Source organism: Paramisgurnus dabryanus, chromosome 13, assembly GCF_030506205.2.
Source record: "Paramisgurnus dabryanus chromosome 13, PD_genome_1.1, whole genome shotgun sequence".
NCBI lineage: Eukaryota > Metazoa > Chordata > Actinopteri > Cypriniformes > Cobitidae > Paramisgurnus > Paramisgurnus dabryanus.
In genome coordinates this window covers 23323820-23351763 of record NC_133349.1, presented here as the reverse complement: position 1 = coordinate 23351763, position 27944 = coordinate 23323820, and the positions used below count along the sequence as shown (strand labels likewise).

General features: G+C 39.3%; 1 protein-coding gene across 1 annotated transcript; it reads right to left on the bottom strand.

The window, feature by feature from the left end:
• Positions 1–483: 483 nt before the first annotated feature.
• On the bottom strand, positions 484–27640 carry colq (collagen-like tail subunit (single strand of homotrimer) of asymmetric acetylcholinesterase). Its single transcript, XM_065261325.2, has 17 exons — positions 25488–27640; positions 22081–22184; positions 21660–21779; positions 17711–17755; positions 14223–14249; positions 12557–12628; positions 7121–7183; positions 6998–7024; positions 6655–6699; positions 6520–6555; positions 6215–6295; positions 5935–6031; positions 5182–5318; positions 4916–5035; positions 4382–4508; positions 2270–2372; positions 484–1878 (listed from the first exon to the last, which is right to left on the bottom strand). The coding sequence occupies exons 1-17, from the start codon at positions 25576–25578 to the stop codon at positions 1809–1811; spliced, it is 1365 nt and encodes a 454-aa protein (XP_065117397.1). The 5' UTR covers positions 25579–27640; the 3' UTR covers positions 484–1808.
• Positions 27641–27944: the final 304 nt, after the last annotated feature.

The following is a 27944-nucleotide window of genomic DNA, read 5'->3' as shown; positions in this document are numbered from 1 at the left end:
TTGGAGGTTTCTGTATGAAAGCAGGGGTGTTCAGATTGTTTGAAATGTAAGTGCCATTGAAAAGACTGAAAGCTCTATAAAATATTTTGTTTGATGTCTGTGTATGCACAAATTTCTGTGTTGATCAATATCAGACCACATACTGTATACTCGGTCTCTCAGCAATGCTGATGGTCATCTTACTGCAGCTGGCTGTAATCAAGTACAGAGCTTAGTCAGCTACAATACACGATGAGCAAGAGAAACTCATCCGAATGCAGTGCAACCCCTCTAAAGAGATGACATCATAGTCTAAGACTCCTGCAACTCAGGGGTTAACTTTTCAAAAGGCAAGAAACAGAGTAAACATGATATTTGATCAGCTTTATTTGATCATTGTTACAGGACAGTATCAAACGTTGTTTAATACAAATGAGAAATCACATTACATTATACTGTAGGACAAACAATCTTTTTTCTATTCGTTTAACAGTCGTTAGTCGGTTTCAAGCTAAATGCACTTTAACGCTACAGTCGTTCAGCCGAACGGCACCTGCTGTACGGCATCAACGTGGCAATTCTGCTCTTTTTAACAAGAGGATACAAACATGCAGGTTAATTTCAATACACTTATTTCCATTCCCATATATAATATTTTACAAGATAAGTCAGGATTTTCGTCCTCAAGAAAATAAGCAAAGAGGTTTCTGTACCAAATGCATCATATAGCTTATGGAAAACTGGCTTACAGTCGAAAAAAGCATCCTTTATATTAAGGTATAGCTATTACTGAATATAACAGGTAAGTAAGTGCTGTATGCTGAATTTTGCATCTCAGGTCCTGTAATGACAAAAAGCTTAAGCACACTGTATATGTTGAGGTATATTCAGACTGGACTTTGATAAATCTTTTACTTCTTTTTTTGGACACCAATGACAACGTTAACAGTCCAGTCTTAATCCAACAGTCTTAAGCCTGAATAGCAGCAGAATAATACACCTGCAACAGCAGACAGTACAAAACTTTCAATAACAGCTTGAGAGCCTTCACATATAATTATATACCCTCCCCTAATGTAGACCTATAGACCTAAACTGGGTTCCCTTGACTTCAAGGCTTGTTCTTGAAGCGTGCATCAAGACGAGAGTATTGAACTACTAGACTAAAGTGAAAGAAGTGGAATATGCGTACCCTGCTCCATACTTGGAGATGGAGGGGTCTCGATTAAGTGATTTCCTGAGATATGGATGGAAATGTTAGGCTAAGTGTTGACGTCAGCAAGATTATGACTAGACAGTAAAGGGTCTTCTAACCTTAAGCAGCCTGTCTTGATCGTGTATATGGCTTTGTAATGATCTCTGCCGACATGTGTATAGCAATCACAGCCTCATGCAAAATACTACAGTATTGCATTCCATATACAGAGCACCCATAGTGAAAAAAAACGTTTTTTTTTTTTAAACAGTACTACGTCGAGGTATTGAGATCTTTATCTCCGAGACACCTTCAGCTCTCCGGTTTCCTCTGTGTGGCCAATCACGACGGCCAAACGTCGAGACAGAATAGTGTCTGAAGTCCTGCTACAGTTCTTAAGACCGCGAGCGAAAGGTCCCGCGTAAGGACCACGGCTTTGCCGAGGGTTCCTTTCCCGAGTGAGCTACGTGGCTTCTCAACAGCATGACAACGAAGAAGTTCAGCTAATGTGTTTGTGAAAATCCTTCAATGATATCTACTCTCAGTTTATCTGCTCAATCTGTGTTGTTCGGAGTCGTGGATCTCGTGACTTGTCAGATAACACGAGACATCGGTTTGAGGTTTTCTTTTGTCCTCATGTAAAATACTTGCAGTTTGTGGAGTCAATTAAGCAGTCGGATGTGCACTTGAGACGTCCGTAAGACCTAGGGACAGCAAAACATGTACAATATTATTATTATTAGGATATAAAAAAATTTCTTTGAGGAACCAAATTGTGAGACGTCAATGAAGAACCTTCTAAGGATGTTTATTTTTAAGAGTGTAAGATATTACATTGTCCAAGGCTATTTAAAGGGATATTTGTAAGTATTATGTTACACAAAATTTAAAAGTGTTTGCATATAGTGATGTCCTTCTAACTGTTGACACTTTTCAATTGATCCCTTTAAATTTGGGTATATGCCCCCCCCCAGCTACTGTCACATTCACCTCCATCTACCTTCAGAAATTTTCCTAAAATTCAATAAAAAATATACCTATCTAGCCTATCATTTAGCCCCACTGTTCTTTAAAAAAAGACCTGAACAGTCTTACCCAGGTAAAAAGGATCTGCATGTGTGAAACCCAAAATCTTTCCCATCACACTCCTCTGCATCTTCATAGCGATATCCATCACCACAATATGCAAGTTTACACTCTGAGAATGAGAAAGAAGGAGAAACGATGTCCGTTAATTAGTCAAGATAACAAAATAAACTTTATTTATTCATCATTAATAAATAAATAAACAGGAATTATTATTTTCTTGGAAAAAAGACTGCGAAGTGATATAATGAACAACCTGTGACTCTGATTAAGGATAAAGTTTGGCAGTCATTGTACATTTTTTTCAGCAGTGGACCAATCAGAATCAAGCATTCTGGAGCAGATGATTACCAAGAACAAATTCGGGCAATTAATACAGTATGGTGTTAGTCCCATTTACTCGCTCGTAATATACTGGGACAATTGATGCATTTTTTGGTAATTTACAGAATCACTTTTGCTTTCATATTTGTGACCCTGGACCACAAAACATAAGTTACACAGGTATATTTGTAGCAATAGCCAATACTTCTTTTTCAAGGGCACATGATGCGAAGCTCGTCAAAACACCTATTTAGCCCATCATGTGTGTGGCTCTCATCATGTCAAAATATGTGTTTGACACATCATGTGAACCTACAGTATGTGCATCACGCGTCATGCCAAAATATGTGCCTGCTGCAGACGTTTCGAAAGAGACGCTCGCGTTTGCCAGATACTCGCTTAATCTCATGTGTAATCAGAGTTTGGTGTTAAGTTAGTGTCTTGTGAGAATTTTGTGAACGTGAGCGTCTCTTTTATCATAAACCCTTTCGATGCGTATGCAGCAAGCACATATTTTTACATGACGCATGATGCACAAAGGTTAACATGACTAGCACATATTTTGACATGACGAGTCACACACATGGCACTCTGAACACATATTTTGAATTTCCCGGGTTGATTATGTATACAGCCCAATTTCAAAAATAGACCCTTTATGAATGGTCCAAGGTTACATTTTAGGACCACATACTCAACTTTCTCAGGAATAAGCTGTTAGCTGGTAGCCTGGTTCTACCAGACGCTCGTACATTTCATTTATACAGAGAGTCTGGCCTTTCTCCATTGAGAAAAGTTTACTTCCTTGTAGGTGGGTTCTCTGTTAAAGTTCAACACTATTGGATCTGCCCAGAGCAGTGTTGGGGAAAGTTACTTTTAAAAGTAATGCATTACAATATTAAGTTACTCCCCAAAAAAGTAACTAATTCCGTTACTTAGTTACTCTTCATGGAAAGTAATTCTTACGTTACTTTTTAGTTACTTTTGCGTTACTTTTTCTTGGCTGAGGCTTGATCTCTTTCAGGCCTTGCAGGTGTTTTTTATGACTAAAAAGTTCTGCATGCAGAAATTGCATATTTCATCACAAAAATGTCGAGCTCTGGCCTGCCATCACAGTTTTTGACTCAAACTGTTCCCACACAGGCGTGTACGCATAGAGTGCATAATGTGACTACGTTTAGTTTAATTCAGTACATAATTTTTTAATCAAATTAATTAAACTAAAAAGTAACTTGCATTACTTTTTTGAAAAAGTAACTCAAATATTAATGTGTACATTTAAAAAGTAATGCGTTACTTTACTTGTTACTTCAGAAAAGTAATATTATTATGTAATGCATGTTACTTGTAATGCGTTACCCCCAACACTGGCCCAGAGTCACTCAGGATCTGCCATAGGCAATCGATCACGTGTGGTTGTGACGTATATCATGCGCCGAAACCGGCCGGAAACAACAAGTCCGAATGATCAGACCAACAAAACTTAGCAAACATTGTTCTTGCTCTGCCTTTAACTTCTATATCGTTTGCAACAACAGACCGAATAGCTTTTGTCACGTCTTTCTCCGCTGCCATTACTGAACTTCAACTCAAACTGAAGCACAACATCAACTTCATTGTTCTCAGCCACTCCCTCTGTTGGCTGATTGGTCCTACAAAAATTGGATTTCTCGAAATGCTAGAAGAGACCGAAATTCCAGACGTAGTACTGAAGGAAAATTAAATAGAGCATAAGTGCGTAGGAAGGCGCAGCCAGGCTAGTTAGCTGGTTCACTACCATTTCAACCTAATACTCACTGACACAGCCGTCTGTGACCACCTTGTTTCTATCATCGCACTCCTCTCCATTCTCAACCTGCACAATGCCATCCCCACAGAAACCTTCCTGGTCAGGATCTCGCTCAGTCGACTGAAAAGGTGTTAACTGAAATGGAAGAGAGTCTTTTATAGGCCTTGTAATCTATAAATCATATCATATTATCACATCATTATATGCGTTGTGTTCCTGTAGCTCAGTTAATAGAATATTACGTTAACACAAAAGGTCATGGGTTAGATTCTTTGGGAACACATTAAATCTTGAATGCACTGTAAGTCGGCGAATGCATAATGTAATGTAAATGTACTTTAAAATTACAACCCTGAACATTTCACCCGCATGCTGTTGTCAGTGTGACTTGAAAGTAGCCCACCATTTTTGCCTAGATTTAATTTTTAGTGCTTGTTATTATGTCAAGTTATATTGCGTTTAACAGCCATGGTTCTTTTGAATCATATGTGTTTGAATGGAAAAGAGTTTTTATTTTCTGCTCCATGGAAAAAGATAATTACCTGAATTGGCATCCAGCCGTTACTATCTTTGAAGTAAAGCGACCTCTGGTCTTTTCGGAACGCCAGAGCGTTGTCAGTCTGGAGACGGTTCAGTTCTTGTTCACTGTTCACCACAAATATCTGCATTCAACACGTCAAACATCAAATGTTTAAAAAAAAAACAGAATTCTGATTTTCATCCAACAAACAATCGATCCAATGAAACCCAAAGACTTCTGGCAATATTCAGGCTTAGTCTCTAAACCACACTCGCATTACTGGCTTACCGCAGGCACTCTGGGATAGCTGCCCCACGACAAGTGCTGGTCAGAGGGGTTGTTGGCACTGGATGGGGCGTTGCACCCGCAGCGACCCGGGCTGCCAGGTTGTCCCTTCTCCCCTTTCCGTCCTACCATGTACAGTCCTTGAACAGAGGTAAACAGCATTTAGCTAATGAGATATAAATGCTCATCCATGTGATGTGATTTTAAGAGCTACTAAACCGGGATGTCATCTATCACAAAGAAAAAGCACTCAAGTACATATGCACAGACACCAAAACAAGACAGCAGCTGCTTGTAAAAGCCGTGATGACATAATGTTTGTAACACTGCGAGATTCCCGGCCACACCAGGCGTCGGTTAAGAACATGATGTCATGGCTTCACCCTCCTGTTACAGACTGGGATCAGGTTGCTACTGATGCTAAATAGATCAGTGGTGGGATATCCTGAGCTACATGTGATTTTAGGGTCTCATGCACGCGGTTATGCTGCAATATCATCTGAAGGAACCCAGAGGACCATACAGTAGGAGAACCAAATGCCAATGTGATCTTAACATTAACAAATCCAACTGGTTTTAATCAGATGTGGTCTGAGTTATAATATATAAATAAAGGATTCAATTACTTATGTTTTAATTATAATGTAATTTCACTTGGACACTATGCTACTAGGAGACCGGAGGATTGTTGTGACTTGTTTGATGTATGTAGATAGCGCTGGTACTGTATGTACTTGTCTCCATGTAATACAATACCTGTGGCTGGCAATCCAGGAGGGCCAGGGTGACCAGGGGGACCATGAGGGCCTGCAGGTCCTATAGGCCCAAGTGCACCTGTGTCCCCTTTTGAGCCCTGCATTAGAAATAAATGACTTATTATTTACTTTATCATGTTGGTATTCTGTAATGTTTTTCATAATATTCGACAATCAATCATTTTATTTGTGTATTAATTAACTAATAACTCTAAATCTGTGCTTATGGATCTATGGGGAAAACATGCATCGGGCCGGGAAGGTGTTTTGGGATGGATCACCTGCTTTCCTCTTTTTCCTGGACGGCCAGTGGGTCCTCTATTCCCTGCGCTTCCAGGTTCCCCTTTTGGGCCCATTTCACCCTGGGCCATGCAGGGATAAAATGTTATATAATACATTGTCTACAGTCACATATATAATGTTGTTATACAGCTATGTAGGCTATGCTAACCATTTGTGACCCTGTCTGTGAAATCCAGTCTAAAGTCTCATAATCTAATTATGAGATTAGAAGCATCAAAGTTTAATTTAACTGAAACTGAATGATTTATTATGTAATAAACAATAAAAAATAAAGTTTCCATACCTTCTGGCCAAGCATTCCAGGAAGACCCATTGATCCCTAAAACAGAAAATAGCAATGTGTAAATAAATGAACTTAAGGTTTATGTCAAACTTAAATTATAATAAAGACAAACTAAATCAAACTGATATCATTTACCCTGTCTCCCTTTAAGCCAATTTCCCCTCTGAAACCTTGTGAGCCCTAACAAGACAAATGATAAAGAACATCTCTCAAAACATCCTCTTGAACCAATTCTTATATTGGAAAAAGTGATTATTTTTGTGTGAAATTAAATGTTGAGTTTTTCACCATTTAATATATGTATGTGAAAAAATATAATTAAGCAGCAAACACATTGTTTGCTAACATTGTTAGGTTCTTTACTTAACTTTAAAGTGAATCATGAATCATTTACATTCAATCCATGTAAATGATTAGAAAATATTTGTGTTGGGGAAAATTTTATTGGAATGATTTACCCATTTAATAATCTACTCACCTTTTCTCCCTTAAATCCAGGTAAGCCCTATATCGAAGAAATTAGCAGCATTTAGCTACATTTAACAAATTGAATATATTATATCGCAAGACAATTCATTCAGACAGTGTAGAAGGTTTAGACCTTGGGTCCAATTGGTCCTCTTGCTCCTGGCATACCCATGAGTCCAGGGTCACCTTTCTCTCCCTGTGAAACACACATGGGGTGATGTCATACAACATACACAACCAGGCACTAAAGATGTCAAAAAAAATTTTTGGTTGACTTTGGTTGATTTGGTATGCAATTTTATACACATGATTTATGAAGACATTTCAGATAATTAATTTTAATCCATCTAAACAATACCCAAGAGACATTGGTGTCGAAACCATTATATGTGGGAGGAACAAGACCCACCCATGTTTTAAGACCAATGATGATTTAAATTAAATTGTGCGTGCTCGCTTAGTCTACGAGTCCGTATGGTGTCCTATCTGACACTGTCCCTGATGGTGCACTTCATGTGGACTTTCGGTCTCACAGCCTTAAATTGTGCGTACTCGCTGAGTCTACGAGTCCCTATGGTGTCCTATCTGACTCTGTCCCTGATGGCGCACTTCATGTAGACTTTTGTTCTCGTGGCCTTAAATTGCGCGTGCTCGCTTAGTCTACAAGTCCGTATGGTATACCATCTAACCCTGTCCCAGATTGCGTACATGTGGAGTTTCGGTCTCGTGGCCTTAAATTGCGCGTGCTCGCTTAGTTTACGAGTCTGTATGGTGTCCCATCTGACCCTGTCCTAGATGACGCACTTCATTTGGACTTTCAGTCTCATGGCCTTAAATTGCGCGTCCTCACTAAGTCTACGAGTCCGTATGGTGTCCCATCTGACCCTGTCCCTGATGGGACACTTCATGTGGACTTTCGGTCTCGTGGCCTTAAATTGCGCGTGCTCGCTTAGTCTAGGAGTCCGTATGGTGTCTCATCTGACACTGTCCCAGATGGCACACTTCATGTGGACTTTCGGTCTCGTGGCCTTAAATTGCGCGTGCTCGCTTAGTCTACGAGTCCGTATGGTGTCCCATCTAACCCTGTCCCAGATGGCGCACTTCATGTGGACTCTCGGTCTCGCGGCCTTAAATTGCGCGTGCTCGCTTAGTCTACGAGTCCGTATGGTGTCCCATCTAACCCTGTCCCAGATGGCGCACTTCATGTGGACTTTCGGTCTCACAGCCTTCAATTGCGCGTACTCGCTGAGTCTATGAGTCCGTATGGTGTCTCATCTGACACTGTCCCAGATGGCGCACTTCATGTGGACTTTCGGTCTCGTGGCCTTAAATTGTGCATGCTCGCTTAGTCTACGAGTCCATATGGTGTCCCAGATGGCGCAATTCATGTGGACTCTCGGTCTCGCGGCCTTAAATTGCGCGTGCTCGCTTAGTCTACGAGTCCATATGGTGTCCCATCTGACCCTGTCCCAGATGGCGCAATTCATGTGGACTCTCGGTCTCGCGGCCTCAAATTGCGCGTGCTTGCTTAGTCTACGAGTCCGTATGGTGTCCCATCTAACCCTGTCCCAGATGGCGCAATTCATGTGGACTCTCGGTCTCACAGCCTTCAATTGCGCGTGCTTGCTTAGTCTACGAGTCCGTATGGTGTCCCATCTAACCCTGTCCCAGATGGCGCACTTCATGTGGACTTTCGGTCTCACAGCCTTCAATTGCCCGTACTCGCTGAGTCTATGAGTCCGTATGGTGTCTCATCTGACACTGTCCCAGATGGCGCACCTCATGTGGACTTTCGGTCTCGTGGCCTTAAATTGCGCGTGCTCGCTTAGTTTACGAGTCCGTATGGTGTCCCATCTAACCCTGTCCCAGATGGCGCACTTCATGTGGACTTTCGGTCTCACAGCCTTCAATTGCGCGTACTCGCTTAGTCTACGAGTCCGTATGGTGTCCCATCTAACCCTGTCCCAGATGGCGCACTTCATGTGGACTTTCGGTCTCACAGCCTTCAATTGCGCGTACTCGCTGAGTCTACGAGTCCATATGGTGTCCCATCTGACCCTGTCCCAGATGGCGCAATTCATGTGGACTCTCGGTCTCGCGGCCTTAAATTGCGCGTGCTCGCTTAGTCTATGAGTCCATATGGTGTCCCATCTGACCCTGTCCCAGATGGCGCAATTCATGTGGACTCTCGGTCTCGCGGCCTTAAATTGCGCGTGCTCGCTTAGTCTACGAGTCCGTATGGTGTCCCATCTAACCCTGTCCCAGATGGCGCAATTCATGTGGACTCTCGGTCTCACAGCCTTCAATTGCGCATACTCGCTGAGTCTATGAGTCCGTATGGTGTCTCATCTGACCCTGTCCCAGATGGTGCACTTCATGTGGACTTTCGGTCTCGTGGCCTTAAATTGTGCATGCTCGCTTAGTCTACGAGTCCATATGGTGTCCCATCTGACCTGTCCCAGATGGCACACTTTATGTGGACTTTCGGTCTCGTGGCCTTAAATTGTGCGTGCTCGCTTAGTCTACGAGTCCGTATGGTGTCCCATCTAACCCTGTCCCAGATGGCGCAATTCATGTGGACTCTCGGTCTCGCGACCTTAAATTGCGCGTGCTCGCTTAGTCTACGAGTCCGTATGGTGTCCCATCTAACCCTGTCCTGAATGGCACACTTCATGTGGACTTTCGGTCTCACAGCCTTCAATTGCGCGTACTCGCTGAGTCTATGAGTCCGTATGGTGTCCCATCTGACCCTGTCCCAGATGGCGCAATTCATGTGGACTCTCGGTCTCGCGGCCTTAAATTGCGCGTGCTCGCTTAGTCTACGAGTCCGTATGGTGTCCCATCTAACCCTGTCCCAGATGGCGTAATTCATGTGGACTCTCGGTCTCACAGCCTTCAATTGCGCATACTCGCTGAGTCTATGAGTCCGTATGGTGTCTCATCTGACCCTGTCCCAGATGGTGCACTTCATGTGGACTTTCGGTCTCGTGGCCTTAAATTGTGCATGCTCGCTTAGTCTACGAGTCCATATGGTGTCCCATCTGACCTGTCCCAGATGGCACACTTTATGTGGACTTTCGGTCTCGTGGCCTTAAATTGTGCGTGCTCGCTTAGTCTACGAGTCCGTATGGTGTCCCATCTAACCCTGTCCCAGATGGCGCAATTCATGTGGACTCTCGGTCTCGCGACCTTAAATTGCGCGTGCTCGCTTAGTCTACGAGTCCGTATGGTGTCCCATCTAACCCTGTCCTGAATGGCACACTTCATGTGGACTTTCGGTCTCACAGCCTTCAATTGCGCGTACTCGCTGAGTCTATGAGTCCGTATGGTGTCCCATCTGACCCTGTCCCAGATGGCGCAATTCATGTGGACTCTCGGTCTCGCGGCCTTAAATTGCGCGTGCTCGCTTAGTCTACGAGTCCGTATGGTGTCCCATCTAACCCTGTCCCAGATGGCGCAATTCATGTGGACTCTCGGTCTCACAGCCTTCAATTGCGCATACTCGCTGAGTCTATGAGTCCGTATGGTGTCTCATCTGACCCTGTCCCAGATGGTGCACTTCATGTGGACTTTCGGTCTCGTGGCCTTAAATTGTGCATGCTCGCTTAGTCTACGAGTCCATATGGTGTCCCATCTGACCTGTCCCAGATGGCACACTTTATGTGGACTTTCGGTCTCGTGGCCTTAAATTGTGCGTGCTCGCTTAGTCTACGAGTCCGTATGGTGTCTCATCTAACCCTGTCCCAGATGGCGCAATTCATGTGGACTCTCGGTCTCGCGACCTTAAATTGCGCGTGCTCGCTTAGTCTACGAGTCCGTATGGTGTCCCATCTAACCCTGTCCTGAATGGCACACTTCATGTGGACTTTCGGTCTCACAGCCTTCAATTGCGCGTACTCGCTGAGTCTATGAGTCCGTATGGTGTCTCATCTGACACTGTCCCAGATGGCGCACTTCATGTGGACTTTCGGTCTCGTGCCCTTAAATTGCGCGTGCTCACTTAGTCTTTGAGTCCATATGGTGTCCCATCTGACCCGGTCCCTGATGGCGCACTTTATGTGGACTTTCGGTCTCGTGACCTTAAATTGCGCGTGCTCGCTTAGTCTACGAGTCTGTATGGTGTCCCATCTGACCCTGTCCCTGATGGCGCACTTCATGTGGATTTTCGGTCTCTCTGCCTTAAATTGCGCGTGCTCGCTTAGTCTACGAGTGCCTACTAGGTCCCATCTGACCCTGTCCCAGATGGCGCACTTCATGTGGACTTTCGGTCTCGTGGCCTTAAATTGCGCATACTCGCTTAGTCTACGAGTCCGTATGGTGTCCCATCTGACCCTGTCCCAGATGGCGCACTTAATGTGGACCTTCGGTCTCGTGGCCTTAAATTGCGCATGCTCGCTTAGTCTACGAGTCCGTATGGTGTCCCATCTGACCCTGTCCCAGATGGCGCACTTAATGTGGACTTTCGGTCTCGTGGCCTTAAATTGCGCGTACTTGCTGAGTCCACGAGTCCGTATGGTGTTCCATCTGACCCTGTCTCAGATGGCACACTTCATGTGGACTTCAGTCTCGCGGCCTTAAATTGCATGTACTCGCTGCAATTTTATACACATGATTTATGAAGGCATTTCAGATCATTCATTTTAATCCATCTAAACAACACCCAGGAGACATGGGTGTCGAAACCATTATATGTGGGAGGAACAAGACCCACCCACGTTTTAAGACCAATGATGAATTAAATTAAATTGCCGTATGGTGTCCCATCTGTCATTTTTATGGTTCGAAGTGTGCTCATCAGCGCTCCCTTTGCACTATTGATGTGGTCTTCGGGCAAAGCCCACACTGCAGCAGACTTCGCACACTCTGCCAACCCAGAAGTCTTTGCGAAAGAGCAATCAGATGACGGATGGGAGGAGTTCACACTGATGGGCAACTTCTCTTCCTTTTTCCAGCGTGATGCTCAAGTCTGTCCCAAAATACGACTCCGAAGCGCCCTCGTGAACTTGCATCAAGGGTCCCTAAAGTCTGCACTACATGATGTCATTAAAGTCCACAAGTCCGGAGTCTCCCATTTGGGACAAGGCCGATATTTGACCCACTCACTTTTTTTCTAATTAAGCGGATATGCCTGTTCACTTGTCAGAGCGCCAGCAGTAAATGCCCTAATAAATTAAACTCTGTTCCACGTTTTAGCTCCAGCCTTGACTTCCACACTGCTACTTCCTTAAATCCATTCCACTTGCCTCTGAGTCCATATAATTTAAACTCCATTAAAAAATTTCACTACTTTTGCCTGCTGCACTCTGGACCGCAACAGAACAAGGTAAACAACGTTTTTAGGCTATAAAAGCAATTGTTAAACTTGCATTAAAATGGCATCTCCTCCAGTAAATGTTTTGCACCCTTCCACATTTTTTGGCTTCCGATGCCCATGCCAAAAGATGATTTAGGTCAATCTATTTCAGGTAAATTTGTTTTTACTGTAATAAAAATAAGGGTAAAGCTGCATTCACACCACCAGTGACAGTGACTTGAGGAATTCTCTAGACATCAAGATGAAGTTATTTACTTTGGGTCCAGTTGGTCCTTGCCCCCCACTTGGTCCCTGTCGTCCCGGAAGACCAGGAGGGCCAGTGCGTCCCTGTAAAAATACAAAAAATATATCACTTGTATAATACATGGATGTACTGAATCTGATTGCACACCTGTCACCTCACAAAAAGATTTAAAATACGGTCTATGACTTTGCAGAATTATGCTTCCTGATTTCAGATTGCCTGTCATGTTCTTGAAGGACTGTAATGTGGAGAGAGACCCTGTGTTTGAAGTGATGTGGGGTCATAGTAATATTACCTATAGCCCTTCCAGAAATACAGTATATGCAAAGATGTAATCTTTTCAAGCAACAGACTGTCAGATAACACATCACAAGCTGTATCATAAATGTAATAGGCTGACATGTGCCTACATGTAAACAAGGATGCAATTTTACCCAGTGAATATCAGCTATAGTGATGACCTGCACTTCTTTTCCAACGTTTCCAGAATCTCAACTAAGATAATAAGGTTGCTCTGAGGGACAAATAAGCAATCAGGAGAGAGAGAGAGAGAGAGAGAGAGAGAGAACAAACTAAACCAAGCCCCATCAGTCTCCTGTCTTTAATTATATAATGTGCTACGGGCAGGATTGTAAAAAACCCAAATGATTTATTGGGCTGCCCCAGCACTAAGCTAAATTACTATGCAATGCTGCAAAGCTCTTACACCGGCAGCAATCCTCTCCTTTCTAGTAAAACAATGCACCAGTACACCCAGAATCCTGTGCAGCGTTTACTGGCTTCTCAGTTTACCCGCTGCCCTGCTTTAGGTATTACTGACCCGGGTCCCAAATGCCTTCCTGGAAACTACAAGCCCATCAGTGGGATTGTGGGAAAGAAGCCATGGGGATGTTCCATGGTGGATTGAATCTAATGTGGGTGACCACAGGTGTCCCCTGCTGTTTGTAAGCAATCCGCTGCTTATAAAATGCTGAAGATCATGACCTGCTTATCTTTGTCAAGGTTGCTCTTGCACACTTAAAAATAAAACTGCTATGAAGGGTACTTGGTGCCATAGATAAAACATTTTTGGTTTACATAAAACAGGCATTTTTTTCGCTTTTTATAGTCTGCCAAACCTTTTTCTACTACAATGATCTTTTTTTGTGAATGGTAAAGGGGTAACACTTTACAATAAGGTTGTTTTTGTTTACATTAGTAAATGCATTAGTTAATATGAACTAACAGTGAAAAATAAAGATTATCAGCATTTATTAATCTTTGTTAATGCCAGTACAGTTATTCATGATACAGTAGTCCATTGTGCATTAACTAATGTTGACATATACAACTGTTGTTTTTAAAAATGTATAAGTAAATGCTAAAATGAAGTAAGTTTAATAAATGCTGTAGAAGTATTGTTCATTGTTCATGTTAGCTAATGCATTAACTAATGTTAACAAATACAACCTTATTGTAAAGTGTAAAGGTTCACTATGGACCCTTTACATTTTTAAGAGTGTGCTTTGAAGCTCACTATGTTTGCTGCAGATGTGACACAACTGTGTGTGCATGTGTATGTGTGTGCATGCGTGTGTGTGTGTGTGTGTGTGTGTGTGTGTGTGTGTGTATGTCTCTTGCTAGCTGTCCTTCACTTTAATCCATTTATTGAAAAGTGGAGGACAGTGAGTGTCTCACCTTTTGTCCAGGTCTTCCAATTTCTCCCTGGCAACAACACAGAAGAGGGGGATGGGGTGAAGAAAACAATCACAATTTGGACAGGGTATAATACTGTCAGCTTTTTAAAGTTTAAGACAGCACAATTATTTACATTACAGAACTGATTCAGGTTAGACTTTGGCCAAATTAAAGAAATCTTCTTGGATAGGCTCCCTATTAAAGCACTCCTGTATATACAAAAAAGAGACCACTCCAAAATTATTTTCTTATTTATTTTACAATTTTTATATTTTAGGTAAACTATTATTTTTGTTTCATTCTGTAAAATACTAACAATATTTATCACAAATTCCAAATAGAAATGTTTTTTTTTTTTTTGGACAAACTATTCATAACTGGTCAAAATGTTTTTAGAGCTTGAATTAATACTGAAAAAAAACAAGTTCACATTCATTTTAAATAACACAGTATAATAAAAAATATTGGAATATGTTTGAATAACCCTGATTTTTAGGGTTTTAAAACTACAGCTCTCTATGTCCTCTATCGCATTGCTGTTGGGTGACTGTATTCAGGGTTTAAATTGGGCCGGGGCCGTCCGGGGCTAAGCCCCGGCACATAGGCTGAAGGTCGCGCTCTGCTCCTGCCAGTGTACCCGCTGCGCTTGTGCATGTGTACTCGCTGCGCTGGTGCGTGTGCACTGACGCGAAGGAAATAATGTGTTTTCATTCATTATGGGGCATACTCACCAACGCAAGTTCAACGATTTGCGCGAGCAGATTACATACAAATTCAATGCAAAGACGCAACCAGGCGCGTCCTCGCACGGGGCGATGAAAATGACGCGTATTGGGCGACTCAATTGCTGCGAAAACACGCGCTTTTCCCTTTAAATGCGTCTCCGCGCAAGTTATGCAACTCAAGCGAAAAAACTCAGAACTTCAAGAACGCGCTCTCACGCAGGATCATTTGACGAGAGAGAGAGCGAGAGAGGTAAGAATGGTGCCCACGTCGAGAAAACTTAATAGAAGACTAGAAACATGTAAAGGATTAATTTATTTGTCACTCATTTAATTACAGTATGTTAACTGGATAACACTGGATATAACTCATTGTATAGTTTAATAAAATAATGTATTTTGATTACACAAATCAAACCTAACTATATGATTGTTTTAGCTGCTGACCAGCATAGGGAATCTCTATGGCTAATTTATAAGACATGTTGATGATACAGTACTGTGTGTTGTACCTTTTCTTGTTAATTGAGTCTTTTGGGGTAGCCTATCTTATGCCTAGAATTATTCAAGGAGGTTGATTCTTTTAACTTCCTTTAAAGTTTGATCAGTTGTGCATAATGACATGTGCAACAAATGGATATAGGGTGTCAAACTCATAGATTTGCATCATTTAAAATTCAGAAGCTCTTTTTAAAATATTTTGGGTCAACCTCTGGCACAGCTATAAAGCTGAAACTTATCAAATCCTATCATAGGTCCAGAATGTCATTGAAACACACCAGTGGCTATGCTATCATCAGTATTAAACATGTTACCCCTTGAAGTACCCCTCCCCGCAGAGCCCCCCCACATAACAAATCCCAATTTAACCCCTGACTGTATTTCACTCTTTATTTTTGGTTTGAATTAAACAGACACTGGAATATAACCTGAACCTATACCACAAAACCAGTCATAAGGGTGATCTTATGAAAGTTGAAAGCTGCTGATCTTATTAAGCCTTCCATCGATTTATGTTTCGTTAGAATTTGGCCGAGATACAACTACCATATTTGAAAAGGGTGCAAAAACAAATTTCACCTTTAAAGTTGTCCAAATAAAGTGCTTAGCACTGCATCAACTAACAATTTTTTTGTATATATACGGTAGAGCTGGTGAATAAAATCGTCTGTGATTCTCATACGTGTCTCATCAGTAAACCAGGTTCGATGATTAGTAGTAAACCGCTATCACCTGCTTTCAGATGGAGCGGCATTTACTACACAAGAGCAAGAGAAATTCTGCTCTGTGTAGTAAATGCCGCTCCATCTGAAAGCAGGCGATGGCAATTAACTTCTAATCACAGAATCGGCTTTACTGATGAGACACGCATGAGAATCGTAGGTGATTTTTTGCCCAGCTCTAATATACGGTAAAAAAAAATGTACAATAAATCTACATGGAACACGATTTTTACTTAATATCCTAATGATTTTTGGTTTTAAAGAAAAATCAATCATTTTGACCCATACAATGTATTGTTGGCTATTGCTACAAATATACCATTGCTACTTAAGAGCAGTGTTGGGGAAAGTTACTTTTAAAAGTAATGCATTACAATATTTAGTTACTCCACCAAAAAGTAACTAATTGCGTTACTTAGTTACTTTTCATGGAAATAAATGCTTATGTTACTTTTAAGTTACTTTTGCGTTACTTTTTTTTTGCTTGGCCGAGGCTAGATCTCTTTCAGGCCTTGCAGGTGTTTTTTATGATTGCAAAAATGTCAAGCTCTGGCCTGCCATCTCCGTTTCTGACTTAAACTGTTCCCGCTCAGGCGCACAGAGTGCGTAATTCTACGTTAATATGTTCAGTTGAATTCAGTACATTGTTTTATTTTTAAACTTTTTATTTATAAATTAAACTGAAATGTAACTCGCATTACTTTTTTTTAAAAAGTAACTCAAATATTAATGTGTACATTTATAAAGTAATGCATTACTTTACTTGTTACTTCAGAAAAGTAATATTATTACTTAATGCGCGTTACTTGTAATGCGTTACCCTCAACACTGCTTAAGAATGGTTTTGTGGTCCAGGGTTACAAATGACTGCAATAGATGTAGAAATGATGATTAAAGACAAAACTAGAGTGGTCTCTTAATTTTTCAGAGCTGTATATGTGTCAAAACAAAATACTTCAAAAGTCCCACCTTTCAGAAGAAATATACATTTACATGTAAATGCAAAATAAATTTGGGACCTTATTATATTGGGTGCACTCTAATAAAAAAACCTGCTGGGTTATTTTCAACCCAACGCTGGATCAAAAAGGGAGAAACCTATATATGCTTGGTTGTTTCAACCCTGTGTGGTCAAATATAAACATTTTCTGGGTTAATTTAACCCAAGGGCTGGGTTTGTACCTTTTGACCCAATGCTGGGTTAAAAATAACCCACAATAACCCACAATTTTTAGAGTGTAAGAGATACCCATTTATGATGGCAATTGGACCACAGCTGCAGTGAAAACAAAAGTATGAACATTTGGAAAAAGCACCTAATTTAGATGTCACTTGTCCATGTTACCAACTCAGCACAAGTTGTTCATTTTTTATCTGACAATGATGTGGAGAATCTGAATATGAAAATTCTTTAAAAAAAAAGATGAATTTACAGATACTACCGCTGTTCTGTGTGTGATACTAAATATTTGTTAATTTAACCAACAGGCTTCAATCAGTATTTTGTTTTGACCCATGTCTGTGTGTTATATTATGTATGTACCTTATCTCCCTTTGGTCCTTGTGGTCCTGGCAGTCCAGGAAGACCCTGATCACAAACAAACACAATTTTATAATGCATCTTACTAACTTCAAACCACTGACAGAAAAAAATTAGTTTTTCAACCAAGTCAGCAACATATTCACTATGTAACTGATAAACCATTTTAAACCACATCAGGAAAGAGTCCTGAGTAGACATACAGGGGTGAGGTAAACTCTCTCTCTCGGGGGTGTGTGGCTGTCTGTATGTCTTTCTCGTGGTTGTTTCTAAGAATGGTACGATGAAACAGAGGCTGGCAGTGGAAAAAGGTCTATTTCCATCTGATCTAAATGTGGAGCGTTAATGGCCTGCTGTGTTGTGGGGGGGGGGGGATCGAGCTGGTCGCATCCGTGTCACTACAGAAAGACGTCTGGGGAACTCACACGCGTCTCTCATGCTGAGAGGTCTATAAAGGCTAATTACAGCAAACTGTAACTGACCATTCTGACAACCTAATATACCTTCAGCAACTACACAGTCCTCACACAAATTTCCAGATGACGGCTTTTAATACTTATGAAGAAATTGACGAGTTTGTCGATTTCTGAGCTTTTAAATATAGCCTATATGTATAAATATAGCCTTTTTTTGTGTGTACATATTTAATTTTAAATCATGTTAACTTACATTTCAAAGTTCAATTATTTGATAATCTACTTTGTAAAAAAATTGCTGTAATTATGCAGGAGTTTGCCAGTAACTTACTGTAGATTTATATTTATCTAATTTATTGGCAACATTTTCTTCAAAGAAAAATGTATATTAAAGGGGACATATCATGGAAATCTGACTTTTTTCCATGTTTAAGTGCTATAATTGGGTCCCCAGTGCTTTTATCAACCCAGAAATGTGTAAAAGAACAACACAGCAACTTAGTTTTTGTCAACAATTCTCTGCAAGCATGTGAAAAAATAGGTCAATAAAATTTGGCTCCCCTTGTGATGTCAGAAGGGGATAATACCACCCATTAATCTGCACTATCCAACCATGGGACTGCCATTTAGTGCACAGATTAACTTATTTGCAATTTAAAGGACAAGTTCGGTATTTTAGACTTAAAGCCCTGTTTTCAGATTGTTTATGGTCAAATAGAATGGTTTTGACTGAAATTTCGACATTTTCGGCTGCCCTGAGAATTTTCGCGTGTTTGTGTTTCAGCTCAGACCTCTACAATGGGTTTAATGGTGCACTGGAACAATCCTTCCTAAAATGCATTAAACTTTCGTTTACAAAGACGTGAAACTCACCGAGTGGTCAGGGGTGTTCACTGGTATGCTCACACAAAAATCGCTCCAAAAGACGCATTCCAACAGGTTTTATCGTAGTTTTTACCAACTCCATTGACTGTATTAGACGTCCTGTGAGGTACGGTATTACTCCGCGCCGGGAACTTTGTTTCTATTCTTGCAATTGGCAAAGGCGGATTAGCGCCACCACCTGGGCTGGAGTGTTTATTATTCAAGCTCTAAGCGGAAGAATGTACGGGTGTGAGGCGTTTGGGGAAATAGGTCCACAAGTTAACAACGAATGCTAAAACAGCTGTTGGAAAGCATCTTTTGCAGCGATTTTTGTGTGAGCATATCAGTGAACACCCCTGACCACTCGGTGAGTTTCACGTCTTTGTAAACGAAAGTTTAATGCATTTTAGGAAGGATTGTTCCAGTGCACCATTAAACCCATTGTAGAGGTCTGAGCTGAAACACAAACACGCGAAAATTCTCAGGGCAGCCGAAAATGTCAAAATTTCAGTCAAAACCATTCTATTTCACCATAAACAATCTGAAAACAGGGCTTTAAGTCTAAAATACCGAACTTGTCCTTTAAAGGACACACCCAAAACAGCACATTTGTGCTCACACCTACAAAGTGCAATTTTAATATGTTACAATAAATTATCTCTGTGTGGTATTTTGAGCTAGAACTTCACATATCATCCCCTTCCAAAACGAATTGCCTAAGTCATTTTTTCTGGTTTCTCACAAAACACAGATAAATGGAACAAACTTTAGAGGTTGAGTAGATTTGTGTTCTTCTTGATGCAGCTGCCATTTAGAAAAGCTTGTAAAATTGCAGAAGTCTTAATGTCTTTTGACTAAGGCAAAATAAAACAGCCTAAAACATTTTTGTCAATTAGTTTAGGACGGTGATGATATCTCTGTCTGGGGACACCAAAGATTTATTTAACATCTTGAAAAAGTCTTGTGAAATGTCCCCTTTAAACAAGTCTTCGTCTGACAGAATAAAATGATAAAAAACAGCCTAATGCAAAGCATTCTGGGCACCAGAAATCCTCATGAACCTTTTTCAGGTTTTTTTCTGATTTAGGTTCACAGAAATGCTTTGCATAATGCTGTACTTTTTATATTTTTTTCCTGTAAAGATAAAGTCTTAATGTAATCTTTAAACAAACTGTTGCCACTAAATAACATACATTTAAATGTACATGAAGTTACCGACAAACTGCTGCCAGTAATACTGTAATTTCTATAGAAATTTGTAACAGTGTATTCTTTGAAAAAAATCTAATTGTTTAGCAGTCCAAATGCAGAGATATAGTCAATTTTTACGTTTACACAAGGGTCCACATACAGTGTGAACAGCGCAATTTTCATGGACGTATACGTTCGCATACACCTAAAAAACTGACTATACTCTTGGCTTAAGTCGCAGTGCGTTGTACACATAACATGAAGCAGAGTCTACTGCAACTCTTTTAGCTGCCTGTGACTTATTCACAAACAGTACTAGCCTCTAGTACCTTACTGCTTTTATGTAATGGTTACCCCACAATACAAATATTAAAACAAAAAAAATCAAGGCAACTCTTAGGAAGTTAAATCACTAAAAGTCTTCCCTCCGCTGGATAAAATAGTAATTGACTGACTTTAAAAAGGTAAAGAAATAACAAAAATGGTTCTTCTATGGCATCGCTGTAAAGACCCTTTTGTAGCACAAGTGGTGGCCGTTGACTTTTCATACGAGGGGAGCGAATTCAAAATATGTTTTCGGAGTGTCGTGTGAACCATGTGCATCATGTCAAAATAAGTGCCTGCTGCGCACGTCATAACGGTTTATGATAAAAGAGACACCTACATTCACAAAATACTCGCAAGACACTTAACACTAAACTCTGATTACGCATGAGATTAAGTGAGTATCTGGCAAACGCGAGCGTCTCTTTTATCATAAACCCTTTAGAAGCGTCTGCAGCAGGCACTTATTTTGACAAGACACGTGATGCGCACAGGATCTCTCGACGCACCGAACACATATGTTGAAACGACTAGCCAAACACATGACGGGCTACATACATGTTCCTCGAAAAAGAAGTCGCCAGCCGCCACTGGATTCCACACTAATGTCTTACATTTCTAAGCCACTAATCGAAGAGCAAACGTCTGACGTTGACAGACTTGCATCCACTGAACCACAAACAGGCTTTTGGAATTAAAAGAGATAATGTATAGACAGTTTTATCACAAAATACAAACTAATATGGGTGATCAAGATCCTGATGTATAGCAGAAGGATCTTGTATCACATGAGTAAATAAGTAGATATTGATTTGAAATATTTTATTAGCTCATTTATAAAAAAAATCATACCTGGTATAAGTGAAAGAGACATCAGAGTAATTTATTAATCATATAAGCAGTATCAGTCGAGAAGATTCGCAGTACCCGAATGAGTGATATGTTAGCAATTTTAGAGGTTGGTTGCTGTTGGGGGATGTTGCAAGTGACCAGAATCAAGTATTTTAAAGAGCCATGTAATAAATTCTGAAGTTTTAGTTTAATTTTCAGATGTTATGCTGATAATGTCGTTTATAATGAAAAGTTTACAAATTGGAAAGAAATACAAAACAGAAATCTTTTATCTTATGATATTGGGACCCATACAAAGTAAATACCTGAGGGCCAGGAGGTCCTGCAGGTCCTGGGGGTCCAGGAGGCCCTGGGGAACACACATTGGTTTCCGGTTTGTGCTTCTCCTCTGAGATCCCTTCATTTGATGTAACTACATTCTCTGTCTAAAATAATGCATACACAAAATCACATTTGAGAACTGAATTTGGTAGCACAATATTGATGAGTAAAACTTTTTGCGTGTAGGGAAACACGTAGTTTAATCGTAAAAAAGTCATAAACATAGAATATATCGTCTGACTGGGTGATCATGGGAACACATCTAACGAATCATCCACACACTGACCCTTACCTATCACATTGACCCAATTAACCTATTCATCATCTCATATGTCAAAGCACACTGAGTTTACACATCACAACAAATTACAGGTCGTGAATAAAGGGTCATGCATGGGGACTCACCAGAGACCTTCGCCACAGCGAGGGGGGTGGAGGAAAGAGGGGGGGCGGAGGAGTCAGTAAACAGCAGGGGTTGAATTTCTTTCTGGTTTCCAGCAACTGGAGATCTGTGGAAGAAGAGAGATGAGGGTCATGTCCACAAACACGTGATTGAACGTGTTTCACTCCACTGCTTTGGAAAAAGAGGGAGTGGAACACACATGACAGCTATGATACTTGTCATGTGCTTGATACTTGTCCTCCTTTATGGAAAATCATTAGATGTTTAAAGATTTTGTGGTGCCTATCAATTTATTCGATTTCAATGTGTTGTTGTACAGTAAATCACATATTTTTAATATAAACATTGATCAGCATTATACACTATAAAAAGTGAAAGTTGGATCTACTTAAAAATTTAATTAATTGGTAACACTTAAATATTTAAGTTTTGTCAACTTAAATGTTCTCACTTTAAGTAAAAAATGTAAGGTAAAAAACAAAATTACCTCAATTAGTTCAATTAAAGGTACACAAAAAAGCATTTTTTAACTAAAGTTTTTTCACTAAAAAGTAATAAAATGTATACTGAAAAATATATATATATTTAGGTGTTACTAATTTAAGTAACTTTTACTTATTAAACTATCATATGATTTAGGTTTTAGCAAATTATAAACTATATTCATAAATACATGTGAAGCAGTTGTTTTTAAACTTACACTTAATGACCAAATTATATTGCAGATGCATCAAATGTTATACATTTTCTTAGAAATAACCACTTTTCTGAAGCATTTTGTGCATAAGGTTTAACCAACTGGTGTCAAGGTGATTTTAATGTAAAATCATGTAGGTAAACACACTGTAAAAAATGCAGTCAATGAAGTCAATTCAACATTCTATTTTAAGTTTTGACCTGTTATAAGTTGACATACTTTATGAAAAAGTTGAAATTGTTTAAAATAGTAATACAAGAAATATGTCGATTTTAAAAATGCTGCATTTTTTTTTTACATCGCACCTTTATTGTAAAGTTAGATTCCATTTCATTACAAGTTCACGCAGATGTCAGAGTAACTACACTACATTACATTTTAAATTATTGTGATGCAGGGACTAGAAAACCATTAAGTCATTGTGTTTAAAGGGACATCTCAGCACATTAAACAACAAAACAAAGTTAGCCAGGCACTAAGTGAACATTCAAAAAATGAGCACTTGCCAAAAATTATCTTTTTACTGCAGTATTGGCTAAGTATACTGAAGCATTGCCATTTTACCATTAGATGCCAATGATGCCAATCATTGATGGCTGTGTGGTAATTTAATTTACTGCAAATTAGGACAACATCGTTTGGAGCCAACACTGCAGAAACACAGACTTTTTATATTTATTTTAATACGTGTGTAAAATGATTATGTGCCTTAGTTGATTTAACGAAATAAAATGAGTAAACTATATTAAAAAATTAAAGTGAGAAATTCTTGTTTTTTAACCAAAAAATTTAGTTAAAATAACATACAAATGTGAGTCATTTCAGTCCTTCTAAATGAACATGAGTAAATTCAACTTTTATCTGGTACTTACTGGTAATTTTATCATGTATAATCCACTTAAGTTTGTAAAAATAAAATAACTTCATAATTTTGTGTTAAAAAACTACATGATTGATTTTGGGAGACACTCTAAAAACAAACAGTGCTAAATAGCACTAAAAGTGGTTCACTGGCTCATAATCATAGGGGAACCATTTTAAGTGCCATATAGCACCGATGTAGCACCTGTGTAGAACCATATTGTGCTATGTAGAACCATATCTGGTGCCACAGTATATCACCCCCAGGGGCCTCATTTATAAAATGCTGCGTAAAAGCCATCCTACATTTGATCTTACGATCATTTATCAAAAATGTTTACGTGTGATTCATAAACCGAACGTACGCGCAGATATCTATAAATCGCGAATGAACTTGAACTGATGCGCAGCCGAGCAGTTTCAGATCTCTGTCTTTAAACGATGCCAATTAATGTTATAGATATGAAAAAAGAGCGCTTGTCAATGTTTAAACCCAATTTCGAGCAGCAATAATGGCTTATATTTCCAAAAACCTGTAGCAATCAGACAAGCAAAAGTGCGTAGGTCTGCTCAGACCCTGACGTGGCGCTAAGCACTTTTCCACGTCAAAAACAGTTTTTATAAATATGGACTTTACCGTGGATTTTTGCGTACGCACACTTTACGATCAAATCTGTGCGTACGCACGCTTTATAAATGAGGCCCCTGATGATTCTTCATAGGTGCTATATAGCACTAAAAATGGTTCCTCTAGCTTTTAGTGCTATTTAGCACACATATATTTTTTTTGAGTGCATAACTAACTAGACAGTGGACTTATAGTTCCCAGCATGCTTTACATGGGATGGCATATGGAGAGTCAAATTTGAAATTAAATGCTATTGTATGTGTTTTAACTACATTTTTATTTATCTTTGAGATTTAGAAGAGTTTCTGTTTCTTCGTTGAGTTTTGTAGTTACCATTGTTCAAAAGAGTTGTGCTTGTGTAGGTACGTTGTGTATGACACAATGATAATCATGATGTGTGTTAATTCACTTAATGAGCAATAACTGTGCTCATGACAGTACTGAGACCAATCTCTTATTACTTGCTCATCATAATGTGGTATAATAATAATTATATAAGGAGAAGAGGCAATTTAACATCATTAAATCAGGAAGATTCCATTAATGAAGTAAACCTTAAAAAGTTATTAAAATATTATCATTTTAAGTAGATATCACATATTTTTTTAACAGTGTAATTTTACTTATCTTAAATATTAGTGCAAAAACTAGCAAAGTAAATTCCACTTATTGTTTCGGTTCAGTACAGTGAAATTCAGACTAAAGCCTCATAATTTGATTATAAGATTAGGAGCATTAAAGTTTCATTTCAAGCATTGATTTCAATTTATGACATGGTCTTACTCAGTCAATATTTAATATATCAAGGTTATATTTATACAGATTGTTCTTTACATTACGTTGGATGATTTTATGCAACAGAACATTACAAAAATTGACTTTAAGTGGGTTTTCACAAACAGGGTCTTTAATATAAGAATATTTAAGAAATTATCTGTGCTGCTATATGATCTGTTTAACTGAGAGAAATCAATAAAAGCATCTGACCAATGAAACAAATGCATGTTATCAATATTCAATTAATTCATTCATTTTCACAAACACAGTTTGCAACACATCAATGTTATTAAAAGTGGTCCAACAAAAGTCCACGATGCATATTTGCATATCATGTGCAAACAAACATCCCTTATTTGCTTATGTCAGAGAAATCCCCCAATTAGATGAAGTATAACCCATACTGTACCATGCAAAGACACATGACAACGGGTGTGCCGACTTACCTGTTGGTAGAGGAAAAACGCTATCAACGAAAGAAAGTGAAGACACATAGCAGAGAAGTGGAAAATATAATCCAAGCGTGAGCAGAATCATGCTGCAAGCTACGGTCTTTCACCACCAGCGCAGAGGAGCGATCTGAGGAAGCCACCCTCTACCCTTCTCTCTCTCTCTTCTTCTTGCTCACTATAGCTCCACGCCTTTAGGAGATGTGAATGCCAGCCAATATCTGTTACACTTCTCCCATGTATTGGCCCTGAGCTAAATATACAGAAGGCAGGCGGTCAGCTGCCCTCTGTAGCCAATATTAGCCTGTTACTACTGCCAATACCGCTTTTGTTTCCCCCTGATGCAAATGGACTGAGAAAACACAACAGTATAGACAGAAATGACATTGAAAAGGTGTCACGCTATTGGCAGACGTTTAACTACTGCCATTAGCATAGAGATCATAGTGATACAAAAAACGCTGTGGGCAAAACTATGCTTTGGTTATGATGTACACATACACACACACACACACACACACACACAAGCATAAAATGACAGAATTAGCCTGCATGCGTTGTAGTGGAATATCACAGATGTTTTCCAGACCCTTTCAGCCCCCATCCCTTCTCTTTCTCCGCAAGTCCTTTATCAGGACAAATCGACCAGTGGCACTCACGGTTTATTGGTACCTTTCACTTAGAATTAATGATGGAGCAATTATGAAGAGGGCCATTTAAAAGCCTTGTGCTACACAAGATGGAGATGTCTACTGTAAATGCCTTAAATCACAGAGTGTGGAATAAAACAGATAGACTGCGTTTTTATGAATCACATTTTTATTTTCCATCAACGTAAATCATTTATAATCAAGTATTTACAAAAACATTTGCTTAATTTAACATTTTACATATACAATAAAATGTACAGCAAGTCTGTTCTTGTTTGCTTATGCAAATAACAAAATTAAACGGCAAATGCAAAGCATCATTAACACCTTTCTACACCTTTCACATTAAGAATACATTTGATTATAATTCCAATTTTATTTAATTTCCAACTTTTATAATTTGCATGTTACATCTTGCATCCTCTGATCTGCCAAGACCAAGAAGGATTAGCAGACGATCTCTCTTTCTCTCTCTCTCTCTCTCTTTGTGAAAAAGCAGCACAGTAATGATACTGTGAGGAGAGGAGAAAGAAGGCCAGCAAGACTTCAATTACCTACAGGCTATAATGAGATTAAACAGATCCCCAATATAACCAGACAAAAAACACTGATCTGAGATCAGGTAAAATAAAAAAAAATACCCTATCCACCTTAAATCCTAACATACCAAAAAAGACTATCCAACAGGAATAGGTACAAAAAATATGTATATGTTTAAAAATCAAATATACATTGTTTAAACTATGTGAATTGGAGGTATTTCATTGTACTTTCTTAGTGTTCTAAAACTGAGAGGTCTCTCTGTTGTTATTATTATTATTATTAAAAGAATAGTTCACAGAAAAATTATAATAATGTCATCATTTACTCTCAAGTTGTTCCAAAGCAATGTTTGTAACCAAGCAGATCTGGGGCACTGACTTACTGTAGAAAATAATACTATGGAAGTGAATGGTGCCACAGATCTGTCTGGTTATTAATTTTTTTTTATATATTTGTATTTGTGTTTAGCAGGACAAAGACATTTATCAAAGTTTAAAACAATGTGAGGGTAAGTAAATTATGACAATTTTCATTTTTCAGGGAAATATCCCTTTAATTTTGATTCTAATTTTTTTTTACTGCTGGCTATAAAAGCTTTGCTTTAAAATCCCTACAGTCTTATATACTGCATGTGGATGTACAAATGGAATATATATATATATGTTTATAGCAGTTTACATTTATTAGTAATAAATAAAAAATGCAATAGTATTATTTTTAATACATAAAATTATTTTAAAAAAAAACGAGGTTTGTGTGAGGTTTGCTGCATACTCTTGTCACAAATGAATAAATTAAAGTTATTGCATTATTATCACTGCTTAAAGGTTTTAAAATATGAAAACTACATTCTTAGACCTTTCCAACAATATATAGTTTGTCGTGATGGATTAAAGGAATAGTCTGCTCATTTTCAATATTAAACTATGTTATTACCTTAACTAAGAACTGTTGAATCATCCCTCTATCATCTTAATGCGTGCACATAAGTGCTGGGGCGCGCTGCGACACTTCGATAGCATTTAGCTTAGCCCCATTCATTCAATGGTATCAATCAGAGATAAAGTTAGAAGTGACCAAACACATCAACGTTTTTCCTATTTAAGACGAGTAGTTATACGAGCAAGTTTGGTGGTATAAAATAAAACGTAACGCTTTTCTAAGCGGATTTAAAAGAGGAACTATATTGTATGGCGGAACAGCACTTTTGGGAGTACTTCGACTCGGCGCAGTAACACTCTCCCTCTCCCATTATGAGAGG